This window comes from Triplophysa dalaica, chromosome 4 (genome assembly GCF_015846415.1).
Source record: "Triplophysa dalaica isolate WHDGS20190420 chromosome 4, ASM1584641v1, whole genome shotgun sequence".
Taxonomy (NCBI): Eukaryota; Metazoa; Chordata; class Actinopteri; order Cypriniformes; family Nemacheilidae; genus Triplophysa; species Triplophysa dalaica.
The window spans coordinates 15579838-15606811 of NC_079545.1; the positions used below are offsets into that span (position 1 = coordinate 15579838).

General features: G+C 36.9%; 1 protein-coding gene across 2 annotated transcripts in view; it reads right to left on the reverse strand.

Annotated features, from left to right (window-relative positions):
- LOC130419366 (RIMS-binding protein 2) overlaps positions 1-26974 on the reverse strand; it is a 63981-nt gene that overhangs the window by 18103 nt on the left and 18904 nt on the right. For both annotated transcript variants that reach the window (XM_056746041.1, XM_056746042.1), the window contains 14 exons: positions 19141-19248; positions 17843-17971; positions 16499-16675; positions 15559-15711; positions 9130-9291; positions 8877-8960; positions 8684-8773; positions 7335-7457; positions 7131-7235; positions 6618-6668; positions 6434-6466; positions 2905-3085; positions 1858-1935; positions 361-581 (listed from right to left, as the gene is read on the reverse strand). In XM_056746041.1, the coding sequence (XP_056602019.1) occupies positions 361-581; positions 1858-1935; positions 2905-3085; positions 6434-6466; positions 6618-6668; positions 7131-7235; positions 7335-7457; positions 8684-8773; positions 8877-8960; positions 9130-9291; positions 15559-15711; positions 16499-16675; positions 17843-17971; positions 19141-19248 (1695 nt within the window). The remainder of the gene's footprint in view (positions 1-360; positions 582-1857; positions 1936-2904; positions 3086-6433; positions 6467-6617; positions 6669-7130; positions 7236-7334; positions 7458-8683; positions 8774-8876; positions 8961-9129; positions 9292-15558; positions 15712-16498; positions 16676-17842; positions 17972-19140; positions 19249-26974) is intronic.

The following is a 26974-nucleotide window of genomic DNA, read 5'->3' on the forward strand; positions in this document are numbered from 1 at the left end:
CCCCCAACAACCAGTCTGTGTATATCAAAATATAGCAAAGCCTCTTCAGCGTGTGAATCTAGTGATATTACTCGGAGTAAAAGTAAAGCATGCAGGCAGTATTTATAGCTCAAGGGTAAAACCCTTTTACGGATAATCACTTACAACTACTACAACCTTCATAATCCAGCACAGCACAGATTATCTCACTCGATATCAGCTTAGACAGCTGCACGCTCCGGGTTGCCACTGCAATCTGACCCGGGAACAGTTACAACTCACAAATAATCGTAAAAATCTGAGCAGAAAGCACAACTTTTTCTTGAAAGGAACAATCCAGCCAGACATAACCAGATCATTTCAACCGTGCATGTGTCTCACCTCATGTGTAGGGCTGGTCTTTCTTGGACTGGTAGGGTGAGACCCGGCAGATTTTGGCGAGAGGTGGGTGGAGTCAGATTTGGGTGGCGTGGGGCTGGACGTGGAGCCAGATTTCCCACTGATGGACGGAAGCTCTCTGTGCCTGATGGTCGGCGAGCGTTCGGGCCGCGACAGCTCTGCTGCATGCGGAGTCGAACTCGAACGCAGGACGGCAGCAACGTCTAACACAAATGCAGATGAACATGAGATAAAATGATGCTTTAGAGAACATCTCGTGACATGTTAGAAATGTGAATAATTCTTTCAAATAACTCTTTAGCTTCGTCACTGGATTTCACATGAAGTCTGTTTAGTTGTCTTCAAAAGACAGTTGTGTCTTTAGATCTTACCAATCGTAAGACCTTTTGGATGCTGCCATGTGACTGTTTACTACATCTCACGAAAGAAGTGTATGTATGAGTGTTTAAAATAAAAATGAAGATGAACAATATACAAACATAGATCCGTTTAAATTTACTGTGTATATTTATATCTGATACATCTGTGTGCACCGTGGTTGACCCCTACCCCCATAAGGGCAAGGTCAGAGAAAATTCAATAAATACCATCTATTGAAACCACCATAAATCACAATCCGATCAACTTTTCCAATTTCCAGTTTCTCTTATGTTCTTTAAAAAGAATCAATAATGTACAAATGTGCAGCATGAAATAAAAAGCCTTCCTGTAGCTCAGTGGTAAGAGCATTGCGTTAATAATGCAAGGTTGTGGGTTCGAACCCAGGGGATTGCACATACCCAAGTATAAATGTATAGGATAATGCAAAGTAAGTAGCTTTGGATAAAAGCGTCTGCCAAATGCATCAATGTAAATGTTGTTAATGGTTCTGCATGCAGTTAGGTTCTTCTCATGTACAGGATGATGCAGCAGAAAAAAAGGACTATGTTGGGAATGGACAGCCAGCAAGGTCCTGACCTTAGTAGAAAGAACCATTTCCTCAAGGACCTTCAATGATCATCTTTCATATGCGATTCCCAAAAAAATATTCTACCTTCACGCTGAATTAATAGAGTCGGTATAAGCACATTTTTCTTATTGTAGTAGTAGAGTAGGGTGCCATTCCAAACATGTCCAAGCCATTCATCAGCAGCAGCCAGCAAAATAAAACAGACAATTGCGTTCTCACACAGCTGAGGGACATGCAGTGTGTTACCAAAGTGACCGTTTTCAGACGATATGAACCAAAGCTTCACATTAAAGACTGCAAAGTTGGTCAAATTCAACACAAAGACCATTTATCCATTTACAAATCGACAATTCAGGTTATGTTAGGCTCTTCATAAATGTGACCACTGCACGTGATCCTCTAAAGGAGTCAACAGAGCATCGTTCACTCCGTGGTGACATGTTACAGGTCAGTCATGCAACTACAATGGAGACCACATTGTCTTCCATTTAGGGCAAAAACAGTGTGAACGCAGGCAAGAGGTATAGTACCAGGCTCAGTAGCATCACAGAGGGCTTCATTACCCTCCAAACTCCAGAATGTGATGTCTTCCCATGATGCTTTAGTGTCTGGAAAAGAGGGAATAATGCAAACACAATGCACTCAAGGGCTCTCTGAAGGGACCTGTTGTTCTTAGGCCAACTCTGAGAAATCAAACCCTGTCTGGATAGGACTGAGTCTTTTGGTAAAACTTTTATTATATTTTGACCTCCTTCTCATTTATTTACCCAAACACTCTCATTTAAACAATGCATGGCATTGTTCTGTCTAGTGCATCTTCAGAAGTTTCTGTCAATCATTTGAATAAATCGGTCCTGAGGAAACAAGACTGCTGTTGTTCTCACTGCTCTTAAATAACGCTTATTTCAGCCATTTAATATCTGTAAAATGATTTCTACAAATCAAGAGTCATAAGCCTTGAAGAGATCACCCAAAATTAAACATTGATTTTCTTTCTTATGCAGAACGCAAAATGATATATTTTAAACAATGCTTGTAAGCAAACAATGCCATGAGGATAAATGAATAATTACAGAATTTGTATTTTTCTATGAACTATCCCGTTAAGTCAAATAGTGTTGTGCAACAATTAATCGCGATTAAAGTTTGCGTTAACATAATATATGTCCGTCCACTTTGCATGTTAATTTTGTATTTTTAAACACATACGTGTACATGCATATATTTAAGAAAAATATAAAAATCAATAAATGTTTAAAATATAATTATATAAATATATAAATTTATACATGTACACATTTGTGTTTAAAAATCCTAAATAGATTTTTATATTTATATATTTTAAATAAATACATGTGCATTTTACCCTTCATTTATTTACAGTATCTGTATGCGTTTATAAATACAGACATATATTATGTAAACACAGACTTTTAATCTGGTTACGATAAACGTGATTTTTGCACAACCCTAAAGTCAAACTAACAAGCTCCAAATCTCATCACACAAAACAAAGTTTGATTTGAAAGAGAATATCTTTACAAATCTTAAAAAACAAACAAAAATGTTGGGCATACCTGTGTCACCAGGAAAGCCCATGCCATTGGTGAGCTGGTCCAGACTGGAGTTGGACAGCAGGCCGGGTCCTGACAGGTCAATCTTTGATGTCTGAACTCTGAACTTATCCAGCTCCTGTGAGAGATGTCCAAACTGTTCGCTCTGACTGCGACATTTGTCCTCCAGCTCCCGAACTTTTGTCTGCATGAAAAGCAAAAACCAATTTGTATAGAATTAATATTAAGCTACATTAATGTGCAAAGCATATACGTTCGTCTGATAAAGCAAAGCAGGTGCCATTAGCAAACCATGTATGATTGCCAAAATGACAATAAACGTGATTTATGACTGGGCAATACACACTGCAAAAATTAATTTTCTCACTTAGATTGTTTTGTCTAGAACAAATATCTTTTATTTACTTTAGAATCAAAATGATCTAAGATATTAACTTTATGCTAAAGAACAATCTGACAATCACAATTGTTTATTATTTAGTCAGGGGGATCAATTAAAATCCACACTAATAATAATAAACAGACAATGTTAAAGAAAAACAAATGTGTTTGAATCACAAAATTTTGACCTATGCACCTTTATTTAACTTGCTTTGGTTAAAAATAGGTCTTGTAGGAAAACAGAGATGTGGTAACATAACTGGTAAGTAAAAGTGGGCAGCAGGTGAGCAAATGAAATGAGTGAAAGTCAATGTGCAAAATGTAAATTACATGTCTGCAGTACAGGCTTTAAAAACTCTGGTGCACTGTTGAGTTTATGAGCATAAAGAGAGATGCTTTCAGTTCCGGCTATGTGGTTTAGTTTCCTGGCAAACCGAGAGCACCAGGCTCAAAAACACACACAGACGCACGCAATTGTTTCTCTACTTGGTGAGGTCATTTCATACTGTAGACTTCAATTAATATAATTTCAAGCTTATGATATGTTCTATGACTTCGCCAAACATGCATACAGCATTAGACTGAAAGATAAACCTGATTTGAATGGTGTATGTGCGTTTTTATGAAGAGATGAAAATGTCTTCACAAGATGGTTTCCTGATATTTTACTATGTTAGTGAGAACATTTGATCCTCACAAATGTAGCTAAACCTATACACGCATACATATATACACACACAGTTGACTGGAACTTCTGTTACTCACTGTCAGCTCTAAAAATAAAACCAGTTTCCTGTAAAACTCTCACCTCTGATATCTGCATGTCATGTTTAACTTTATAACATTTATAACATTTGTACAACACCGAATTCATATGAGCACTAAAGATTTACCAATTGCTCGAGTTAATGACTTTAAAGGGTATGAGTTTTTGTGCACAACAACAAAAAACAACAACAACTGTTACATACACTGTAAAAATTTTTTTGTAAAAAAACAGAATTTCACAGTTTTTTTATGTAGTATTTGAAATATGGGCAAAACATTTAAAATGACTGAAGTTGTAAAATTTAATTTCACAGGGAAATTACGCTATTTTACAGTTTAATTCTGGCACCCCAGAAAATTTCAGTTTATTTTTGAAGTACGGTCAAAAATTATAAAATTACACAACACATTTATAAGAAAAAAGGGGAAAACAATTTAATATATATACTTGTATCCTATAATTTTACAGATTTTTTATGGTATATTTCTGTTTTTCCAGTTTACAGATATTTTTTTTACAGTGTAGATGTAAGGTTCTAGTTCTACTATTGGAAAAAGTAAGCCACATTTAGCTTTAAACGGACACGGGCGGCTGTCAACTGTGTGGGATGCACAGGGATTATGAAAGTGTTTTTGATAGGTGTCTGATACCTGCATGCAGTCCAGTGTATTCTTGTTAGTGGTCAACCAAACACAGAGTATAGGACAGAAAAAGAAGAAAAAAACATCATGCATTTCAAAAGCAGTCAGATCTGATATTAGTTTAGATTATTAACGCTGCAATCCAGGACCTGTGAAACCACATCACTGGAGGATGCATCTAAATCCCTCAGAATGAGAGTTCAGTTATGTATGGTTCAAAAAGATTATATTTCTAAAAGCTTTTAAACCTTAGGTCATATTTTGTAAGAGTGCAAACAAATGCGATTACGGCGAGGAAAGGAGACTCAGTCTGTATGTGTTGCGGCATTATTTGAATTTGATCTGCATGACTCTTCCTGTTGCGCAGGCAGAGCATGATGCTAGCAAAGTCATGGTCGTGGGTCTAAACCCAAAGTAAAACACAAACGGATGTCGCTATACAGTTATATATAACTGTATAGCGGTGCTCCCTGCCCACCCTCCAAGAACTGTATACATCCAGAGTGAGGAAAAGGGCTCAGAAAATCACCCTGGACCTGTCTCATCCAAGCCATCATCTCTTCACAATGCTGCCGTCTGGTCGGCGCTACAGAGCACTGAGCACCAAAACAACCAGACACAAAAATAGCTTCTTCCCTCAGACCATCTACCTCTTGAACAGTTAATTTATTTTTTAAAAATTTCTTGCGTGCAAGACTTCTTATGTGCAATTAACTCTGTGCAATAATAACAAAGTGCAATCTTCAATATCCTTCAGATAATACACTATCTATTTTTTATACAACTTTTTCTGTAAATTATATTTCATCTTGCTGTATATAACGCATACCTTTTACTGAAATAGTCTATTCTATTTTTTACTTGTACATATTTACATACACACATAACTTTACTCTCTATAGCTTTACTCTTATGTTCCTTATGTATTGTATTTCTTAATTTTTATACCCATAGGCCCTTATTTAAATCATCTGTGTAACTGTTTTTTGTATTGTTTGATGGTCTCTGTGTTGTTGCTTATTCTGTGTACTGGATGCTCCCGTCACCAAAACAAATTCCTTGTATGTGCAAACATACTTGGCAATAAAGCTCTTTCTGATTCTTTCTGATTTCTGATATACAAGATAAAGGCATTAAGCAAATCCATAAAATGCCAACTGTTGCTATTTTTAAGGAAAACCGATCAATTCTGTCATAATTTATTCACACTGACATGGCATTTAAAACTGGTATATGACTCTTTCTTCTGTGGAACACAAAAGAAGATATTTTGAGAAACGTCTCAGTGGTTTTGTTTTCATTCAATGGAAGTCAATGGGATCCAATGTTGTTTGGTTACCAATGTTCTTCAAAACACCTTTTTTTGTGTGTTATGCAGAAGTCCTACAGGTTTGCAATGACATGAGGGTGAATAAATGAGAAGGAATTTTCATTGTGGGGTCAACTATCCCTTTAATGCCTGTCAGTACAATACAACCTTTTACTGCATATTAAAGTTAAATGTTTATATTCTACTAATTATTTTAATATATACTATTTTTATTGCTACCTAAGTCTTGTCAGCTACTGTTATTAATCGTTTGTAAAAACTAATAATGCACTGTGAAAAATAAATAGGACAAATAGGTAAACAGAGCCATCTGCAGGATGATGATGCAATCATCAGTGATGTAGTTCTGAGAGAGAGAGAGGAACAGGAAGTAGAATACATCAAACAGGAAGTGCACACTTTGTACTGTACCAGCTCTCTGTGCAATACAAGCTGCACCAGATCCTGAGAAAGAGACGATGCAGTTAAACATCACAATACACACCATCTGTTTCTAGTGTCCACTACACACACACCTTTAGTTTTTGTCAAAGTGTTTTTTAACACAACGCATAGACAACAAGACAAAACAAAAGAAAAGCGGTCTGAAACTCACCTCCAGCATTTGCACGACGCCTTCATGTTCTCGCTTAGCAAATAACTGAGCCTGTAAAACCATGAAAAAAAATTACAACATCAAATAAGATCCATCATAAAATACACAAAGTAAAGTAAAGATCTACAAGAAAATGGCGGTCAACAAAATCTGTGTCATTTATTATTGGGGGATTAGAAAAAACAGAGTATACAGTATATACATATAACAAAGTGGCATTAAAGGGATAGTGCACTCAAAACTTCTGGCTTCCTTTATTCACCCTCATGTCGTTCTAAACCTTCGAAATTTTTTATTAATACATGTCTCAGTGGTTTTGTGTCCATATAATAGAGGTTAATGAGGTTCAGGTATTGTTTGGTTATTAACGTTCTTCAAAGTCAATCAACAAAATAAGTCTTCTATAGTGTCCTGCAAAAAAAAGTCATAAAAGTTTGGAATGATATGGGGGTGAATAAATGGGTGAACTATCCCTCTAAAGCTAAGGCAGAATGACAACAGTGTGTGACCGACCCGCTGTAGCCTCTTGATTTCATCCTGTTTGAACTTGAGGATAGCCAGTGCCTGCTCGTGTTCCAGTTCCAGCTGCTGTCTGCGCTCGGCGACCTCTCGCATGTGCTGCGGCCGCATGCAAACACACAAAAACATTTATCCACCAAAAATGCTTTGAAAACACTATGTTGGCCAGTCTTAAGAGCTGTTCGTGTAAAGCGAAACCTTCAGGACTTGCTCTAGGTTATCCAGCTTTGCACGCAGTCGCTGGTTCTCCTCTAGAACAGAACGATGCTGAGCGCTCAACACACAGAGCTCTTCCTTTAGCTCCTCATTTTCAGCCTGAGACTACACAACACAGAAATACACCATATGAACCAGATTGATTTGATTACTTCAGGAACCTGTGCTTTTTAGTCCCAAATATATTCTAGATTCTCATACATTTAAATTAGGGTTCAGCGGTACGTTCAAGTCTCAAGTATGAGAAAGAGAAATAGGGATGCTTGACCTAGCAGACACCAACATTACCTAACTTTATAGAGCAAAGTTATTTTATATTAATTGTTTGAGGGGGCTTTTCCATTTTTGATGGGACAGATATAGTAAAGACAGATAGGAAGTGATGGGGAGGAGAGGGCAGGATTGGGAAAGGACATGCACTACATGTATAGAGCACTGTCCACACGGCAAAGTTATTACTATAGGTTTCTTTTTTTTTATGTTCTTTTTTCCTTGGCGATCATATTTTCCTTGTTTTTATATACATTTTTGGTGGTTGCTATTTTTTTAGTAGTACGTCATGTGAATTGAATGCCAGATTGTCACACATTATCTGAAAGTCTATTAAACTATTGATATTATTTTGGAGTTTTGTTTATATATAGAGTTGTTTTTGGTCGAGCACCCATATTAAGTTGATGTGCCTGCTTTTGCTATTAAATTTTTATTTTAATAACACTTAAAACTGCAGTTTGCTGTAGATTATTTTTTGTCTTTAAGTAGTCATGCCTAAAATGAAATCAAAGCAACCAAAGCCATATTCAATTTTGAGGCTAGCATCACTGTGCTTGTGCATTTTTAGTATGTAAAAGAAGACATACATGTTCACTTTAGAGTGTACATGCATAGAGATATATATGAATTATCATAATATATTATAATTATATCGATTTGGAAAAAGTACCGATGACACTGATAACAGTAACACTATAATTCCTCATACTACCCACAACTCTTTGCATGTGGACGGGGTTTAGTGATTCAACACAGAGTTAATAAATGAAGTTATATAGAAACGGTACATAAGAAAAGATGAATGAAGAAAAGCTAAAATGCAAGTTATATTGTTGTATTGTGATGTGCCTGATTGTTAACAGCAGTCACTTCTGTTGCGTATATGTCCAAGTACTTGCTTACTCTTACTGTGCACTAATATAAATATACGAAATCTCATAGTTCATAGTAAAAGTGGGTAAATTGGGACGTGGCACTGAACTTTGTATCAACATCAATAATATTCTGCATGACAAGCCAAGTGATGGAGACAATAAAGAACATAAACAAACACACACCTGCTCAAGCAGTTGAGCTTTCCTCCTGAGGAGTTCTGCCTCCTCTACTAAACTCTCATTCCTGCAGCGTTCGTCCTCTAGCTGGTTCTCCTGTAACACACACACGGTATCCAGACAAACATATTACCATTAGTAATATATATATGTATTTAAAATTATATATATATATATATTAAAATGTAAACAAACTCACTAAATCGAGACATTGCTTCCGTCTCTTCTTCACTTCATGTTCCAGAACTTCACATTCTTTCCTCTTGTTGCTGAGCTCACGTTCCTGAGGAAACATCGCAGCTTATTCACTCACATGGAAATGTCATTTGTGGTCTTTTTTGGGTTTCAAAATTCTGCTCTAAATAAGAACCAGCACAGAAGATTGATGCCTGTGACGTCAGGATGAATGCGCATATACTTGCATTATATTGAAATCAAGATACCTCTCTTACCAATAATTGCAGGTGGTCCTCTGCGGTCTGCTCCTCCTGATGGGTGGGGCTTGAGTTCTGTTCTGGTTTCAGTTGTTTCTCTGACTCCGCCTCCTCACCAGGAGTCTCCTCCCCCTCAACAGGGGCCTCATCTACAATTGACGGTGGGGTTTCAAAGGCGACCTAAAAAGAACATTTTTACATTTACGAAAGGTTTGTGGGATTCACTTTTCTTTGCACTCTTTATATGTAATGTTTGAAACTTCAGTCATTTGGTCACTCCGCTCTTACTGACTCAAAAGTTCAAGGGTCAAGCCTTAGTGGCTAATTTTAGTAACCTCTGCTCGAGCTCTAATTGGACGTATTTGACGGTGGCCAACGGCACAACCTGCTAACAGGATCAGATGGCCAACGCGAAATAGAGAAGTCACATGTAAGCATTTCGACACTCTCACTTACTGGCTAACAGACAAACGGTGAATCATGGCAAAAGCTGCGTTATACGATCACAACGGTAGTAATAAATATAATTTGGTCATGCCATAACAGGCAGACGGCATTTTTAAGTGACAAATCTGCTTAAACTGCTCACAATCGGCTGCAATATGAACAAGCAGTATGAAAAATCCTCATTAGCTCAAAGTGAAGGCTTATCAGTGTGCTGGTCCAAGCACGGCTCAACACATCTAGCATGTGAACGTCATTTTCATCCGAACCCAGAATTGTGTTAATGTACTGCCGTGTGGTTTCATTCCTTATTTTTATTAGCATCATGCCAAAGCAGCTACCATAAGAGCAAAACTGTGCACTGATGGGATCACAATAGTGCAAACAGTTTAAGACTTGCATACATTTCTCATAACGAAACAGATCATGTATTAGCATCATAGAATATAACGACTGTGTAGTGAGTATGACATTAAAAACATGAAAAGAATATGAACTCTTCAAGGTAATTGTACCCTAAACTGCAAAGCAAACTGTATGAATTAGTTCGATTTCACATACCAATCTTGCTATAATAATATCTGGCTCTCATTTGAAGTCATTTGCAATACGCTGAACCACATGAATCAATTTAAAGTGCAGCAATGGCATTTATCCAGACGACCAGGTTATACGCTAATGTCCCTGAAACACCTGCGTGATGACAGATTTAATTCAGCCATCAGTCCAACCGCTATATTCAACTGACCATCCAGTGCCTTCCACACTTTCAACAAAATACATCCTAAAAGTGCCTGTTCTTGTTCTACAAAGGACAGACTAGAATACTGTATGTTCTGAAGCAGTGGTTCTCAAACTTTTCAGAACAAGTAGCACCTTTAATAAAATTAGTTGTTCCAAGTACCATCCAATGACCGTCATAAAAAACACATGAATAAACACTCAAATTAATAGTAATAGTAGCCTCATGATTAGATACACCTCGTCTTTCAATTGTCATTTAATAATACATATTTTATTTACAAGTCATTTTCAAACTTTGTTTTTTTCAAGTTTAGTCAGCAGTGGCCACAAAACACTTGTCTGTAGTCACTTTTATGGGGGATTTATAAGCTTTCTGGGGTCATTCTGAAAGACAATAAACCAATATAAAAAGCCACATAATGTGTAACGAATACGAACACGGAAGATAATTATAAATCCATGCAGAGAACAGCTGTATATAACAAACAGATATCTAGAGATCAGATAATTAATGGGACAGGTGTGTTATAAAGTGGTGATTTGTTCATTTGTCTCGTTTTAATGTCTATTAGACTTACACTTTACTGCAGCGGCTTGGGTCAAAGCGAAGCGTCAACATTTAACCTTGATTAGATGGAGACGCGTGTTGAATTTTTACAGCATTAACAACAGCTTTAAACAGCTGTTCAAGTGCAGAAATACACAAGAAGCTTAATCTACGTGCAGCTCATTGGAAGAGAGACAGTAACAGAATCACAATTAAAGGACGAGTTACATCTGTCTGCTCCCGCTCCGTGTTTGAGCTGCTTCTCACGCATCGACAAAATATAAATAAACAAAAATTCATACCACTTTAATTAAATTGCACATAAGCTATACAAGATGTATTCCGTATTTATCGATCATGTATAACATTTGAAATTGTATTTAAAACACGAAATGAATATAAATAGTTTTTAATTTCCTGTCGTGTCACGTACCACTAGGTGTCTCATCAAGTACCACTAGTGGTACTCGTACCACAGTTTGAGAGCCACTGTTCTAAAAGATAACTGTTCAATTTAAATATAACATACATATCCAATACAAACATTTAGTAAAAATCTTATACTTCAAAAAATGGTGCTATATAGCACCTACAGTCGTTCTTGGCTCGTAATCAAAGGGGAACCACTTTAAGTGTTATACACTTTTAAATAAGATGCTTCTAAAGCAGGACGAGTCAACTGGCGGCCCGCCAATCATCTTTACCCCCTTAACATATCAATTAAGTGAAGAGAATTGAAGTACGATAGGCTTAAAGAAATGTCCTGAGATGCCATCTTTGAAAGTCCAAAATGCTGCTACATTCAATACAAAAGTAATTCCTGCAGCTCACAATAATACACTGACGTCCAATAAAGCAACTTAAGAAACTTAATTTTATTTACAACTTTATAACTGGCAATCTACAGCCACAGGCAATCATGTCCCAAAACGCAGGAATGGTACACTATGTTGTGTTGTTTTTATTGTTTTTGTGTCACTGTGTTTGTGTTGTTAAACTGTGTTGTTTTTATTAATGTGTTCATTATGTATGATTTAAACGGCTATATTTACGAAAAAACAGCTGTTCATCTCCCTCTAGAACTCGCACTACAAAGGATCTGCCCTGGCACATGAATGGGATTTCACCAGAAGATGAGATAATAGCGTTCCGTTTCGTGCACAGATTGATTCGCTTTATATAAATTGCCAGTCACAAGGGGCATGGATAACTTTTGTGCTGAATGTATTAGCATTTTTTAGTTTTATTGATTTGATTTTAATTAATTCTAATAAATATCTTCATAAATAACTTCTTGAAAAAACAATGCCACCCACATCTTGGATGTACTGGGGATGTATTGGAAGACAGGGGGTGAGTTATTTAACAGCAATTTCATTTTTGGCTAAACTAATGCATCAAGGAATACAAAATAAAACTAAAAAGACAATATCCCTTTAAATTAAATATCTGCAATGCAATATTTGTGTGCATGTTTTAATATGTGACCTATAAGTAACAGCAACAAAAAACAGCATAAAAGGAACAAAATGCTTTAAGTAACAAAAATACAAAATAATGGTAAAGAAACTGGCCCGCATCCTATTTGTACTTTCGAATCTGGCCCTCAAAGAAATGTAGTTGAAGACCCCTGTTCTAAAAGGTCTTCGATGCCATATAAACACCTTTCGATTCCATAAAGAACCTTTGACAGAACGGTCCTTTGAGGAACCAAAAAAAGGTTTGTCTATGGCATCGCTGTGAAGAACCTTGTAAGCACCTATTATTTTTAAGAGTGTATAGAACCATATCTTAGTGCTTCAGTGGCTCTTCAGAGGTTCATGAAAATGAACTTAAGCTGTCACTGGAGCGGTACTACATACTGGTACCAAATGGACTGTTCTGTAACCAAAATGGTACACATAAGGTCCTTTTTAAGGGGTACCGCCAAGTGACAGCTAGGGCTTTTTGTGATCGTTTCTTCTGACAGTGAAGAATAAAAATAAAAGCTTTCCTGTGGCTCAGTGGCTAGTGCATGGCGCTAGCAACGCCAAGGTCATTGGTTCGATTCCCAGGGACTGAATGTGCTCAGAAACAAATGTATAGTACGTCGCTCTGGATAAAAGAGTCTGGCAATTGTGTAAAAGCCAAAAAACAAACTCTGAAATACTGTAGTACATGCGTGTTTTTCCCATAAAGAAGAACCTATAGAAATGTAGGTCAAGTGTGTCCTTTTTGGAAGATCTATTGCCAGAAATGCAATATTATATACATAACTATGTGTTCAGAGGTGTATAAAGACGTTACATAATGAAGCGTAAAGTTTTTATTATATCTTAGAATGAGCTATTTCTATCTACATACACCGTGGGTCCCCTTGCATGGAATTTGTTTCCTTAGACGGACAAACCGTTTCATAAATATAACTTAACCATAATCTACATTTAACCTAGAGGGCATCCAAATATGATTTCATATACAACACAGACAAAAATTTACTCTGGATAATTCCATTCAAATGTACTTTTATACTACATTCCTGAATTCTTACAAAATTACATTTTAGCAGTAGAGACATACACGTAGAGACTATAAAATGCTAAAAGAAATGCTATGAAACAGTATAATTAGAGAAAATCCATATATTAAAAAAAATATCATTTATTTTAGTAGTGATGATGACTGACAAATTTATAAGGTTAATCTGGTGTTTAATTGTAAATTTTAAGCACAAGTAACCATGACAAACAGCAGTTTTGGCCTAAATGACATTATATTCATCTCTCATGTCAAAGGCCTGCGGGTGACTAATGCGAACACTCATTCAACATCCCTCACAAGAGCTCTGTAAAGACCTGGAACACTATCAAATAAAGACAGGAGGTAATTGGGTTTTTATGTGAATGCAAACATTCACTTCAAGTCTTATTTTCTCAAGCTCTGCGGCGCTACGAGGGCGCTTCTATCCCTGACGCAGACCTCCGTTGGCTGTAAGCACATTGCTGTAATCCCCACGGACTCCTGATACAGGTAACTGGATCATTTCTTTAAAAAGCACCTTAATGGATTGGCCTGCTTGCAGCTGGTTTTCTTGCTGTATGTGCATGACACCTATGGAAGGTAAAAGCTACGAGCATCTTTTCACACGCCTTAGATTTGCTGTTGCATTCTGCAACGTGACACCATGTTCCCAACCGCTGTCTGTTCCAAAAAAAAATGCTGCATTTTACATGCATCATCCAAACATCATGCATCCCTTCAGCAATAATGCAACTGTTCGTGGGACAAAAGTAGGACACCAAACTATGCGATCAAAAGATCCATACGATTGGACTCACAAATCTACTTACTGAAGCCTGAAGAACTTGAAAGGGTTGTAATCATACATAAGCATTATAATCTCTCTCGGAGTGAAAGTGCACCGTTCATGGCATCATTCCATTATTTCAATTGCTAGTTTATAGCGTGTGTATGCATTCCTGTATGTACCATAGTAGAGACAGACAGAAACACACACACGAATGTGACCTACCCCTCTACTGCAGGCCCTTGAATAGCAAAGCGTTTCAGTCGTAGTACGTGTCCCTCATCCCATGGACCCAGAGCAGGGACGGCCGCAAAAACCTTCAGTTTGCTTTTGGTAAAGTCGAACCTACCATCCAAAACCCTCTCAACGGTACCACGGTAACAGCCGGAGGATTATGGGACCGTACCATTGTGCTGTCACAGGGGATTAAAGTGCACACAACATGCCTCCGTTCTGCATGTGTATGTGCGACCAGATTACCAACACTGGCCTTCTCATCCGGGCTTTACGTGGACAGTAGGGACAACTGAGACTGACACTTCAAACCGGCCGGTGAATTGTGTGTGCAGGACGTAACGCTGCAGGCGTCATGTGAGGATAGAGGTATCAATCAAAAGTAGACACATACTTAATTTATACATAATATTTTCTTTATCATGGAATTATGTAGTAATCCTTTTTTTCTGTTTTTGGAAGAATGGACTGACATGAAAACATTTTTGTAGTTCTCTTTAAATAACGTTCATGAACTTGTTTGAACAAATAAGTGAAAATATTTATAAAATGAATATAATGTCATTTTTAAATCTACATTAAAATGATATTTTGGTATAAACAGTATATATATATATATATTAACTGAATATGAGGAACTACTGGAAGGCCCTATGAGAAGCTTTATCCTAATGCATCTGCTGCTTTTCTCTCTCTCTCTCTCTCTCTCTCTCTCTCTCTCTCTCTACCTCTCTGTCTCTCTGTCTCTCTGTCTCTCTGTCTCTCTGTCTCTCTGTCTCTATTTTTTATTCGCTGATTTTGCTTAAGCATATGGAGTTTTGGCTCATTAGCAAGTATTACAGATTATAGTTTACAGATTATGATTACATAAGTATAAAAACAAAGATCATAAACATTTAAAAACATGCAATGCCTTGTATACACACAATAAACTCCGACACACACACACACACACTTATCCTCCTCCCCCTTCAAAGAGGAAATTATTCCGAAGAGAAAAAGAATCCTCCAGAAGAGCAATGATATCAGTAATACTTAAGACTGGAGAGAAATGACTGAGTCCATTGAGAAGATTATGTCAGGATGGTAAGTATGTGTATGAGCTACAGCTGATATTCTAGAGGATAAATACAATTTAATAAACACAAATATTATTTCAAAACCTTTAAAACATCATCATTAATTGTCTCACCTCGACCCCTTTGTCATGTCTGTCTGAAGGGGTTTCACCTATCGCACCGCTCTGATCTCTGCTGGAGGTGACAGACAGCTGTCTCTGCAGACGTAACACCTCCTTTTGAGACTCCTTCAGGAGGCGCTCAAAGTCACTCACTACCACAGGAACCTGAGACATAGAGAGAGAGACATCAACTGACAGCACCAACTCTCTTTTTTATGCATTTTGTTTTGTTTTTCACAGGTTACATTTATATAAAACCTGAACGGTTTAAAATCTAATGCTTGTACTTTTGGTAACACAAAATATTTGAATTATTCTGTATAAACAGTTAGCAGTATTCTTTAGAAGCAATGAGGAGTATACAGCCAAAGAAAAAATTAAAGGACCATTCCAAATTTTAATTTAAAAGCAGCATTTCTGGATGTATTGAGGCCATTCCAGTCCAGTGTCTGTTGAGTTTCAACAAAATCAAACCTCAGGAGCGACAAAGTCATCCAACAGCAACGTGAAAGACTGACAGCATGAAAACTGTGATCAAAATCCCGGTTATCACATAAAAATAATTTTAAACATTTATCCAGTTTCACTTTATTATGTACACATACAATATTTGTATTTATAATTTGGGAGAAATAGTTTGTAGTTCAACAAAAACATGAAAAACTGAAAATGGTCTCAAAGGTTCAAAATAAAGCGTGTGCAGTTTACGCCTGGTTTACATTTCTCCAGCAGGGGGCGACAACAGTCATGATAATAAAAGGGCATGTGGGACCTAACAACTAACTTGCATAAGCAACTAAATTAATTATATACTGCAAACATCTGACCAGGCAGAAATGTTGCAAAGTTTATTAAAAACATCATGAAATCTAAAGAGAGTGTGTGTAATGACTGTTTTGTGTATATTGTGCATGTTGTCTGTATAGGCTACAGTGTTGTGTGTGTCGAGCACCTTCCCCGGCCGCAGTTGTGCTTCTAGTTGTCTGCACTCGTGCTGCAGTGATGCGATCTGTTTATCTTTACATAGAAGCGTGTCAGCGTGCTGCGCCAGGTCTCTGGCTCTCTGACGGGCAAATGCACGCTTGTACTGCTCCACTGCACCCGCTCTCACAGGCATGGGGGAATTTACCTGTTTACAGCACGAGAGACACACAGAGAGAATTTAAGACAAACTTGAATCAAGCTGTCAGACAAAATATTTCACCAATCAAAACACAGATTACAGTAACAAATGTAATACAATGACCACATTTTTACTAGCAAGTTCAACTTTCAACTATACTTTCTGTGAAAGTTGTGAAACGTGTAATTAATATAAAACAATTGATAAAGGAACTTTTATGTCTTTATAACTATAAAGCTACTGACTAAAGATACTACTGATGCTAACTTTTTAATAACTTATAAATCATTTTCACCTCTGAGGATGCTCCCAAACTATTTATAATAGTAAATCAATTGATTTATAACAGGCTTTAAAAAAAGCATGATTTTAACATCGCTATTTATAAACTAGAAAAAAGATCTTGAAATAAATGTGGAGTGACCGTGTGTGTGCGTGTGTCACAGACAGACAACAGGTGTCACGCTGTCACCATTACCCATGAGCACCAGCGAGTTGACAGGTGGCCGCACAGGTGGATTAGAGTTTCAGCATAACACACACGTATAAAGGACTTAAATGACCAGAACAAACTTTCTGTCCAAACTCTTTAACACACACACACAATTTAACGTCATCCATTTCTCAACTACATTGTGGGTAGTTTCATCTTGTGTTATGTGAAGGTAAATCTCATTGTAAACAAAAAAATCTTTAATGTTTCTACTGCAAATATCCATGGCGATTCGGGACAAAAGACTTTTGCTGTTCAAACAACTATTCATAAACCTCAGAGTCTGGTTTGGGTTGGACTGAAAGAGTGCAAACAATGGGTGTGAGGGACACGGCCACTGAATTACTGGTCTCAGTTTTCAGCAGAAGAAAGATCAGACAGACAAAATGCCACAAAAGGACTTGCATATTGATTTGTCAGAGTTGTTAACCTAGATCTTATGTATTGTTTTAGAAGACTTGCATGTGAGGAAGTGTGTTTTTTGATGCTGTTGACATATACATTCAATTTATGGCCAATGTTTATTCTGCTAAACATCTTAACATGGGGCTGACTACAGAATGTTCATTTTATAGACTGACAACTAAAACCTGTTTAAAAAGTTAAATTCCTATGTTAGTACATCTACAAGAAATCGTCCAATATAAGAAAGGAAAATAAGGTGCAGAATAACTTCTTACCACTTTCAGGTTGGCCTCCTGCAGTTTGCGAGCTCTCTCCTCCAGACGCTTGGCGATTATGGCGAGTTCTGTGTTCTTCTTTCTCAGGCGCTTCACCTTCTCCTCCGTCTCTGGAGAACTGCTCTTCCTCTAAGAAAAGAGAGGGACAGTGAACAAGAGTTAGAGAGGCTCAACGACAGATCAGAAGTGAAATACAAAATTAAATGTTTAACAACATTAATGTGTTAAATCTTCACATTTCTGTCCCAACAGCATGTCGGACAGTAACATTCATTAAAGCAAAGTTATTTAGAACACATTTTTGACTTATTTTGTCATCGTGCATTATCATTTTAATTATTATTAAAATACAATAACTTGCATTGACAAAAACAATTAAATATCTATTCTTTAATGATATTTTTTTAATCATTTTTAAGTTATTTTTCATTATGATATCTTTTTTCTTCTTCTATATTATAACTTTATTTAATGCCTGTTTGCTCTCTGTTCCGTCCACACTGTGTGTTCTGTACAGCTGCCTTGCCCAAGGCAAAACTGAGAAAGGCACTTTAAAAATAAACTTGACTTAAAGTGATAGTTCACCTAAATCTTTAATTCGGTCATCATTTACTTGCCCTCTTGTCATTTCAAAAATGTATGACTTTCTTCCTTTCACAGAACACAAAAGAAGTTATATTTAAAAAAGTTGGTAACCGAACATTACTGGACCCCATTCACTTCTATTGTATGGACACCAAACCAATGCAAGTAAATGGGGTCCAGTTAAAAGCATTTTTCTAAATATCTTCTTTTGTGTTCTGTGGAAGAAAGAAAGTCACACAGGTTTGAAATGACAAGAGGGTGAGTGAATGATAACAGAAATGTTATTTTTGGGTGAACTATCACTTTAAAGATGAACTTGGTACATGGTAAATTAAATTAAACTAATATACATGTGCTTAATTATACAAGATAGGAAAAAGCATCCCCGATTAAAACATAATGTACATACCGAATGTACCACAATGTAATCTAGGCTTTATAACAAGACTGCTATTGAAAACTATATTAAACAACAATGACAACAAATCTGACAAGCTCATCTGCAAACTGACACAAAACGTTATAAGGTATAATGGATAGTCATAGTATAACACTTAAATAACAATTAAATAGCACTAATATATATATATATATATATATATATATATATATATATATATATATATATGATATTAGCCCTTCATAAATACAAATGTATAAACCTGGCCCATCCTAAGAGCTAAAAGAATCTTTACGGTGACAAAGGGACTCACCAGGATCTTGTTCTCCTCTCTGAGGTTGTTGCAGGTCTTCTCCGTCTCCTCAAGAGCTCGTAGAAGCTCAGAGTTCTGCCGCACGAGAAAACCATAATCCCTGACACTCTGTTGGACACATACAGGAGAAGAAAGTGAGTCTGGAGGAACATATGCAACCATTAGTGCTCGACCCTAAACATTTATCACTTCGTCTATATCGTCTCGGCTTAATTCATTTGCTGAGACAGCAAGAGAATAAAAGACAGACAGATATACAGCAGAATGCTGAGGAAACCAACAATTCTGATGACAAAAAAATGCTCATACAAAGTACGGAAAACAAAGCAAATAAAAATCTAATAAACCATATGGCTTGAGACCATACTGATTTATAATCTGCGAGATGAACATCAGAAGTCATTAGTTTTAAAACTTTTCGCTGTATTTCTGTAATGTGCTTTGCATTTCTCCTCAGTTAAGACACTCGGCCCGCTGGCTGAATGTAAAGGGTGACAGCTTTGATTTTACACACTGCTGCCCGCAGTCGAGCATGTGGGTTCTCATTCCTGTAATGCCAGCTGGTATCATTTCAGGAATGGGGAGGGGGTGGCTTCTTTGCTTTCAGTATGAAATCATTTGGCACTGACGGACAATTAAAAGATGTACATTTTAATAGTTTTTAAAGTAGCTGCATCATCAAGAGCCTGTGTAATGATGAGTGGCCAAATATAAAGTGACTGACATTTAGATAGCATTACATGGAAACACACACATAGACAGAGAGACACATTCACACTGTCACACATACACACAACCTCAAGGACAAAGGCAAGCAGCCAATTTCAACAGGACCAGGAACAGTTCCTTAAATATTGAATAGACACACAGACAAAAGTCAAGATGCCAGATAGACAGGAAGTTCAGATGACACAGACAGGAAGTAAAGATGCCATACAGACATACAAATACTTATTTTGGTCAATATGTTTTTTCTTTCAGAGCATCACATCAGTGAAAAACCATACCACAATCCATCAGAGAGTGTACATTGTTTAATTTGTTTAAGTATAATTTTAAGAAATGTCTTTAGTTCAATAAAAAATTTGAACACAGAAGTGGTCCCTTTTAATATTGTTATATATCTATACAAATACTCTCTTTGTAATATTACGTAAAAAAAAAAATATATATATATATATATTCCCTTAATTATTAACTGAATTTGTGGTTAGGTTTAGGTGGATTTATGTGCAATTATTATTGACTTGTTCTATTATCTTCTTAAGTGTCTTGGCCTAATAGCATCTAGCAAAGGGACTACTAATGAAGACTAGCCTTCTGGCAATTTGGGTACATTAACATCTTTGGATGTTTATTAATGTACACGGTCTCTTTTGAATTAAACAATAAACAACCACAATATAGTCATATATTATATATATATATATATCAAAAATATAACTTGCTTTTCCCACTCAATTGGCTAAATCTAACAGAATAAAAACAGTTTCAAATTATATTTCATCCAATTATTTACCTATCAAATGTACCTTCAGTTAATCAAACTGCATTGGTAACAGTAGCTCACTTAACTGTGACATGATTGACGGGGTCATCCCTCTACGGGACTGTCAGATACAATTGATGTCTTCTCATTACTGAGGCCTTTGTGGTGGTTGCTCGTCATCCTTTTGTGCCGATTATTGATTGGCTGGGCTGTTTGACACTGCCAAGAATCTCCATTAAACTCATCTCTATTTTAAACCAAACTTTCACTTTCACCATAAGGGAGTCAGCAGGGGTTTGTCATCTGCATTGGTCCGAATAATGTAGACATAAGGACACCTTAAGAGAGATGTCTACTGTAGCTAGGTCAGTCCATATTACCAATTACAGCTGATAAACTAACAGGTATGAATTTGTTGTTACTTTCAGAAACACACACAAAGACATCATTCTCTCTCTCTCTCTCTCTCTCTCTCTCTCTCTCTCTCTCATCAACATAGATGCAAACAGAGATAATTGAAGACTGCGTGCCGCTTCCAAACACACCCTGACCCAGCGACAAGCCCGGAAGCGGTTTCCATGGCGATGCTGTTTTGAAGCCAGCATGGTCTGTTTCAGCTAAAGGCCATCGAGTTTGTTTCTCTGGGGAAATAACATTAACAAATACGTAATGAATGAAACACAGATGGTGACCCCCAGCGACACAGGTGGAACTGTTCTCAGCTCGGGTTAAAACTGTCTCATCTACACGCAAATGCTTCGGGGCTCTTTCCTAACAGTGTGTCGGCCTCCGGGATTCCTGAGACAAAGACTCAGCCATTAACAAATTACAACATTTCAGCCAAGAACTCTATGGGAAGTAAATTGCGCAGCCAGAACTCTAACAAAAGTCTGTCTAAGTGTATTTGAGCTCATAATAGCGGCATATTGTGCGTGACTCAGCACACTTGATGGTATAAATGAAAAAATACTCATGATTAAAGAAACGAACAGTATGATATGATGGCATAAAGTGGAACTAATAAATAAAACACAAAGAAATAACCAGTCTTACAGTATGAGTAACTGTAATAGTGACGCTTAAAGGTCCAGTGTGTCATTTTCTATTGAAAGAAATGCAATATAATGTACATAAGTATGTCTTCAGAGGTGTATAAAAAGACCTTACATAATGAAGTGTTATGTTTTTATTAGAATGACCAAGTTCTATGTAAATACACTGTGGGTCCCCTTACATGTAATTCTCCATGTTGTTTCTACAGTAGCCCTAAATGGACAAACTGCTCTACAGAGCGCATTTCATAAATACGTCATCTCCTACATCAAAGATGCAAAAGGTGACGACATCTTAGTTCTGTGTCAGGCACCGTAGTGCTTCGAAATGGAGGGGTGGAGTGAGCCGTTGGTTGTAATACTAAACCTCACCACGAGATGTCACAAAAATATCAACATTGCTCCTTTAACTTATAAAAAAAAAACTACACCACAATAGCTTCATACCAACAGCAACATCAGGAATGCACACACTCTTTCTCTTTTCTTCTTAAATTACAGGAAATATGAACGGGTCTCGCAGGTCACAAGAAAACAAACACCTCAGCGTTTTACAACCGTGCTGCCGACATCAGACCCTAGAGATGAGAAACACAGAGCAGAGCGTCTGCTCACAGAACAATAAAATTCTACAGAGACGTCCTGAACGATTCAGACTTACAAAAGACAAAGACGCAAGAATCCAACTTCTTTATTACAGTGGCTTCCTGAAACAGATGAATTATTTCAGTCGGTTTTTGTCCAGGCTCATTAAGCTGAATTTATACTTTCTGCTTCTGTCCTCTAAAAAAGACACTGAATAAGAAGAAAGCTTGCTGTTTCTGGTAAGTCTAGGATCACTAGTATTGTTGTTGATTGTAGTTTACACTCAGTGTTTAAAAAAAACCATTAATTGGAGAACAAACATCTGCCAAATGAAAAAATGTCAACGTAAACATTGAACTAAACTGTAAAAAACCTTTTAGATTGTTGCATAAAAAATCATTTTGGAACTTTTCCTAAATACATTATTACTGTTGTATTGCTTAAAAGTGAATATGACTTGTTTTCTTTGTATGGTTTGAAAAAATACAGAAAATCTTTTCTGTTATTTTCACCTGTTTCTGCAATTAAAATGTTCTGCAAATAAATGCATATACACACAATATTTTTTTTGAAGTTTGAGAGAAATGTTGTTAGTAGTTCATAGAATGATCAAAAAGGACCCTTTAACTTAAAGACACACCTATAATTACAGTAGTAAATTCAGAAAATCGGAAAATATTTTAAAAGGGTCTCTTTATTTTTCCGCAGCTGTATATGCTAATGTACACTAATGTGTTCATGAACACCTCATAATGATATATGTGTTTAATTTGATAGACAGTCTTGCACGGTTACGATAAGACCCCACAAGTTCTTTGACAAAGTCTAATGACCAGACAACAGAGCTCTTTATATTCATCACTGTCTCAAAATGGCTTTACTCAAGCAAAACACGTCCTTATATTTCACTGCCATTTAATGGCCACACAGCATCCCTCTAAAGCGGCAGAATATAAATTAGGATTAAATATTACAGTCTGAGCGAGTGTCTACGGATCAAAACCCCCCATGTGAGCAATTCTCACATCTGCATATCAATGAGCCGCGGCGTGTTTTGATCCATCATCATCGTCAGGGATCTTTCCTAGAGACTCCAGAATCCCCCCTCCCCTCAAGGGAATTGCTATAAAGGCCGGTATTCCACATCCTGTCAGAATGCCTTCAGTTAGCTAGAAGGAGAGAAATTTCATTTCTCCATCTAAATTGGATCTGGAGTCTAGCTCTTCTCCTGTGGGTGAATGAGATGGGGAGATCTGAAGAGACGCCTCGGGCACCACACAATCGTCTGAACAAAAGAAATGTCTGGACACTGAAGAATTTAATTCATTTAAAAGATTAATTGAATTTGAGGAAGCCCAGTAAAGCCTATCCAGACTTTAAAGACGGCCTGTTATTATTTACTGTTGAAAACATGCCCTTCAAATATAAAATAAAATATATGGATGTCCTAGTAATGGTCTTTTGTTCCGACAGTGATGTTACAGTTAAACTAAACTGCATTACAGAACAGAAGAGAAAGACAGGGGATTTTTTTTGTCATATAGAATAATGTGTAGTTCAGAAATGCTCATATTGCTTACTTTTGTGCTGATAGACGGAATCAGATCTAAGACAATACAGTCAATTCTTTTGATTAGATTTTAACAAGGGAAAAAAGCATTAGAAAACAATTAACAGAATGCATTGCATGCCTATACGTCTGATGAACTATTTTGTGCAGAGCACACTGTTAATATATATCTCATCCCGCAACGCATTGTGATATTATCTTACTCATTATTTCATCAGATTGCCATGAAAAAATATATTATTACACAAAACTATATTATGCAAAGCGTAAAAAGCAATGTTGATCACTCATGAATTAAACATGCTGTAACAACCTGAGTAATCCAGCAGGAAGCGGATCCATGTGGAACACTAGGATTTAAATACACTGGGTAACAAAGGAAACAAGAAGCACCTAGGGGATACTTAGGAAAAAAAACTACAAAGGACTACAAACATGGCACGCAACAGAAAATAACATAAAAGTGCAAAATAACAGGGGAACACAGACTGGGATCGTGGCACAATGCAGTGTAGTACCCAATATTGCATTATACATACTGTTTCACATACTGTTTTAAAAATATATTACGCATGTGTCCTTTAGTGTGACATGGCAAAAATCTAGTAAGATTTGTATTTTATATAATGAATATTTATAATATGATGTAGCAGAGAGATTTTTATTCATTGTTTGTTTGTTTTAAGCCAGTTAAAGGCGCAGTTTTTGAATTACAGCGGCCACTAGCGTTGTATTATATATTTGCAACGAATGGCACAGTCCAAACACGATGGTGCCAACCATAATACAAAATGATGTAATTCTCATGTTGACGCAAGGAAGAGATCACACCGGTATTAGAAAGACTGTAGAAAGAGCGATGTCTTATTTATTACATAAAATAAAAGGTCTGTGGATTTTAAGGATAAAAAGAAGGATAAAAGTCAGGCAGGAGCTAGGACCTGCGTTAATTTTATAAAGTCTTTCCAGCAGAGACACGTTAGAACCCGCGGTATTAAGGCTTTTAGCAGAGATACTCATAGATATCTATGGAGATACTTCCCAACAAAGAGTCGTTGGAGAGAAAGATCGTCTTAAAATCACCCCTGAGGAGGTTGCTTTGATTCGGATAAGTATGTGAGTAACATTGTTTTTTATGTTTGTTAGAACCAAGATATGTTGTGACAGAGCGTTGATTATCTGGAACCGCTTTAATATTGTTCTCGTTGAGATACTGGAGAAAGAGAGCGTGATGCGCTAAAACTGTAGAGAAAGAGCGTTTTACTCTCTTACTCAGTGATGAATAAATGTACAATTAATCCGCCGGTCACATGCATCCACGGATCACGGACCTTCCACGATCCGTTTCACCACTATACCGCTTGGGAGAGGAACCGCTCATTTTAGAGTTGTTTGTCCGTTTAGGGCTGCTGTCCGAAACATGGCGGCGAATTCAATGTTTGTAGGCCTGATCTGTATGTATATATGAACAGCTTATTCTAAGGTATTACAAACATAACAGTTCATTATGTTAGGTTTTTATACACCTCTGAAGAAATAGTTTTGTATATTAAATTGCATTTCTGTCAATAGTTCCTCCGAAAAACCTTGTATTGTTACTATAAAGGGACAGTTTACCCCAAATTAAAAATCTGTCATCGTTTACTCACTCTCGATTTGTTCCAAATCTGAATCTTTGTTCTCATGAACACAGAGAAAGATATTTGGAAGAATGCTTGTAACCAAACAGTTCTTGGTCACCACGGACTACCATAGTAGGAAAAATGACAATGGTTCTCAAAAGTGCCCCAGATCTATTTACTTTCATACATTCTTCAAAATGTTGTATTCAACAGAACAAAGAAATTTAGAAAGCAATTTTTCCTACTATGGTGATCAATTGTGGCCATGCAAGAACTGTTTAGTTAGAAGCATTCTTCAAATATTTAAAATATAAAAGAAATTTACACAATTTAATAACTCTCTTTACTATTGTATGTCAAATATACACAAGAATATTTTCATTTTAATGATACATTTAGCACAAATGATTAATTTCAGCACTTTAAATAACAGCTTAGCCAGGAGCTATTGAAAAATCCTCAACATCATGCACACACCGTACAAATGCACACCAACCCCCACACAATAAAATAAATAAACAATAAAATGAACATGAGCGCATCCTCCTCCGCAAACAGTCAGATCTCTGAGGCACTAAACCATTTCATTACAAAATCTGGTTCAGAGCATTTTCCAAACTGTGCTGTATTACTGAACATTTTATCTTTTTACCAAAGAAACACTCAAGCACAAGAGCTGATGTATGCAACAGCTTAATTTAACATTATAATTAATGCACATATGTAATTGATGCATGATGCTATAAAATGCTGTCTAGGTAGGCAGCTCACCAGCTATAAAACGAAATTAAATCTGTGAAGTATTGATCAGAGGGGTTACAGTCGCACTGGGGAGAATAAACCTCAGCCACCCAAAACTCATCTATAAGTCATAAAGAGAGACCCTGCTGCTGGGGTCCCTCCTGAGGTCTTTCATGGATTCAGAGGCGTCCGTCACCTGACTGTGTGTGTATGTGTAATAGATGCAGACATCAGCATCACTAACAAAGACATCTCATCCAATATTTCTCCATCCCGTTTTATCCCATCACAAACATACACAGGCACACATGCGCGCACACACGCACACACGCACACACACACACACACACACACTTCCCTCAGGCCCTAATGATGCTTCACACTGAACAGGATGAACTACAGAAAGCTCAAGATTACACCATCTCCTCTGACACACAAACACACAGTCAGACGGGTGTCAGTCACTGCTGTATGGATGGAAAGAAGCGCAGTGTTATTGGTCACTCACAATGTTACAATAAAATTGTGCAAGCAGAAATGAAACAACACACTAAAGAAAGACTATTAAAACCACACTTTCACATTTAAAGACTGAAGCGAGCAGCACACACAAAGCACAATGAAATGTCAAAACAATTCACTTCTAAGTTCTGATCCCTTAAAACCACTAAAAGCTATGACTGATACAAGCAGGCTCACAATAAATAAGGGCAATTAAATGATTATTATTTTGGGTTAACTATTCTTTTAATATTGTACCTTACTACGATTCACA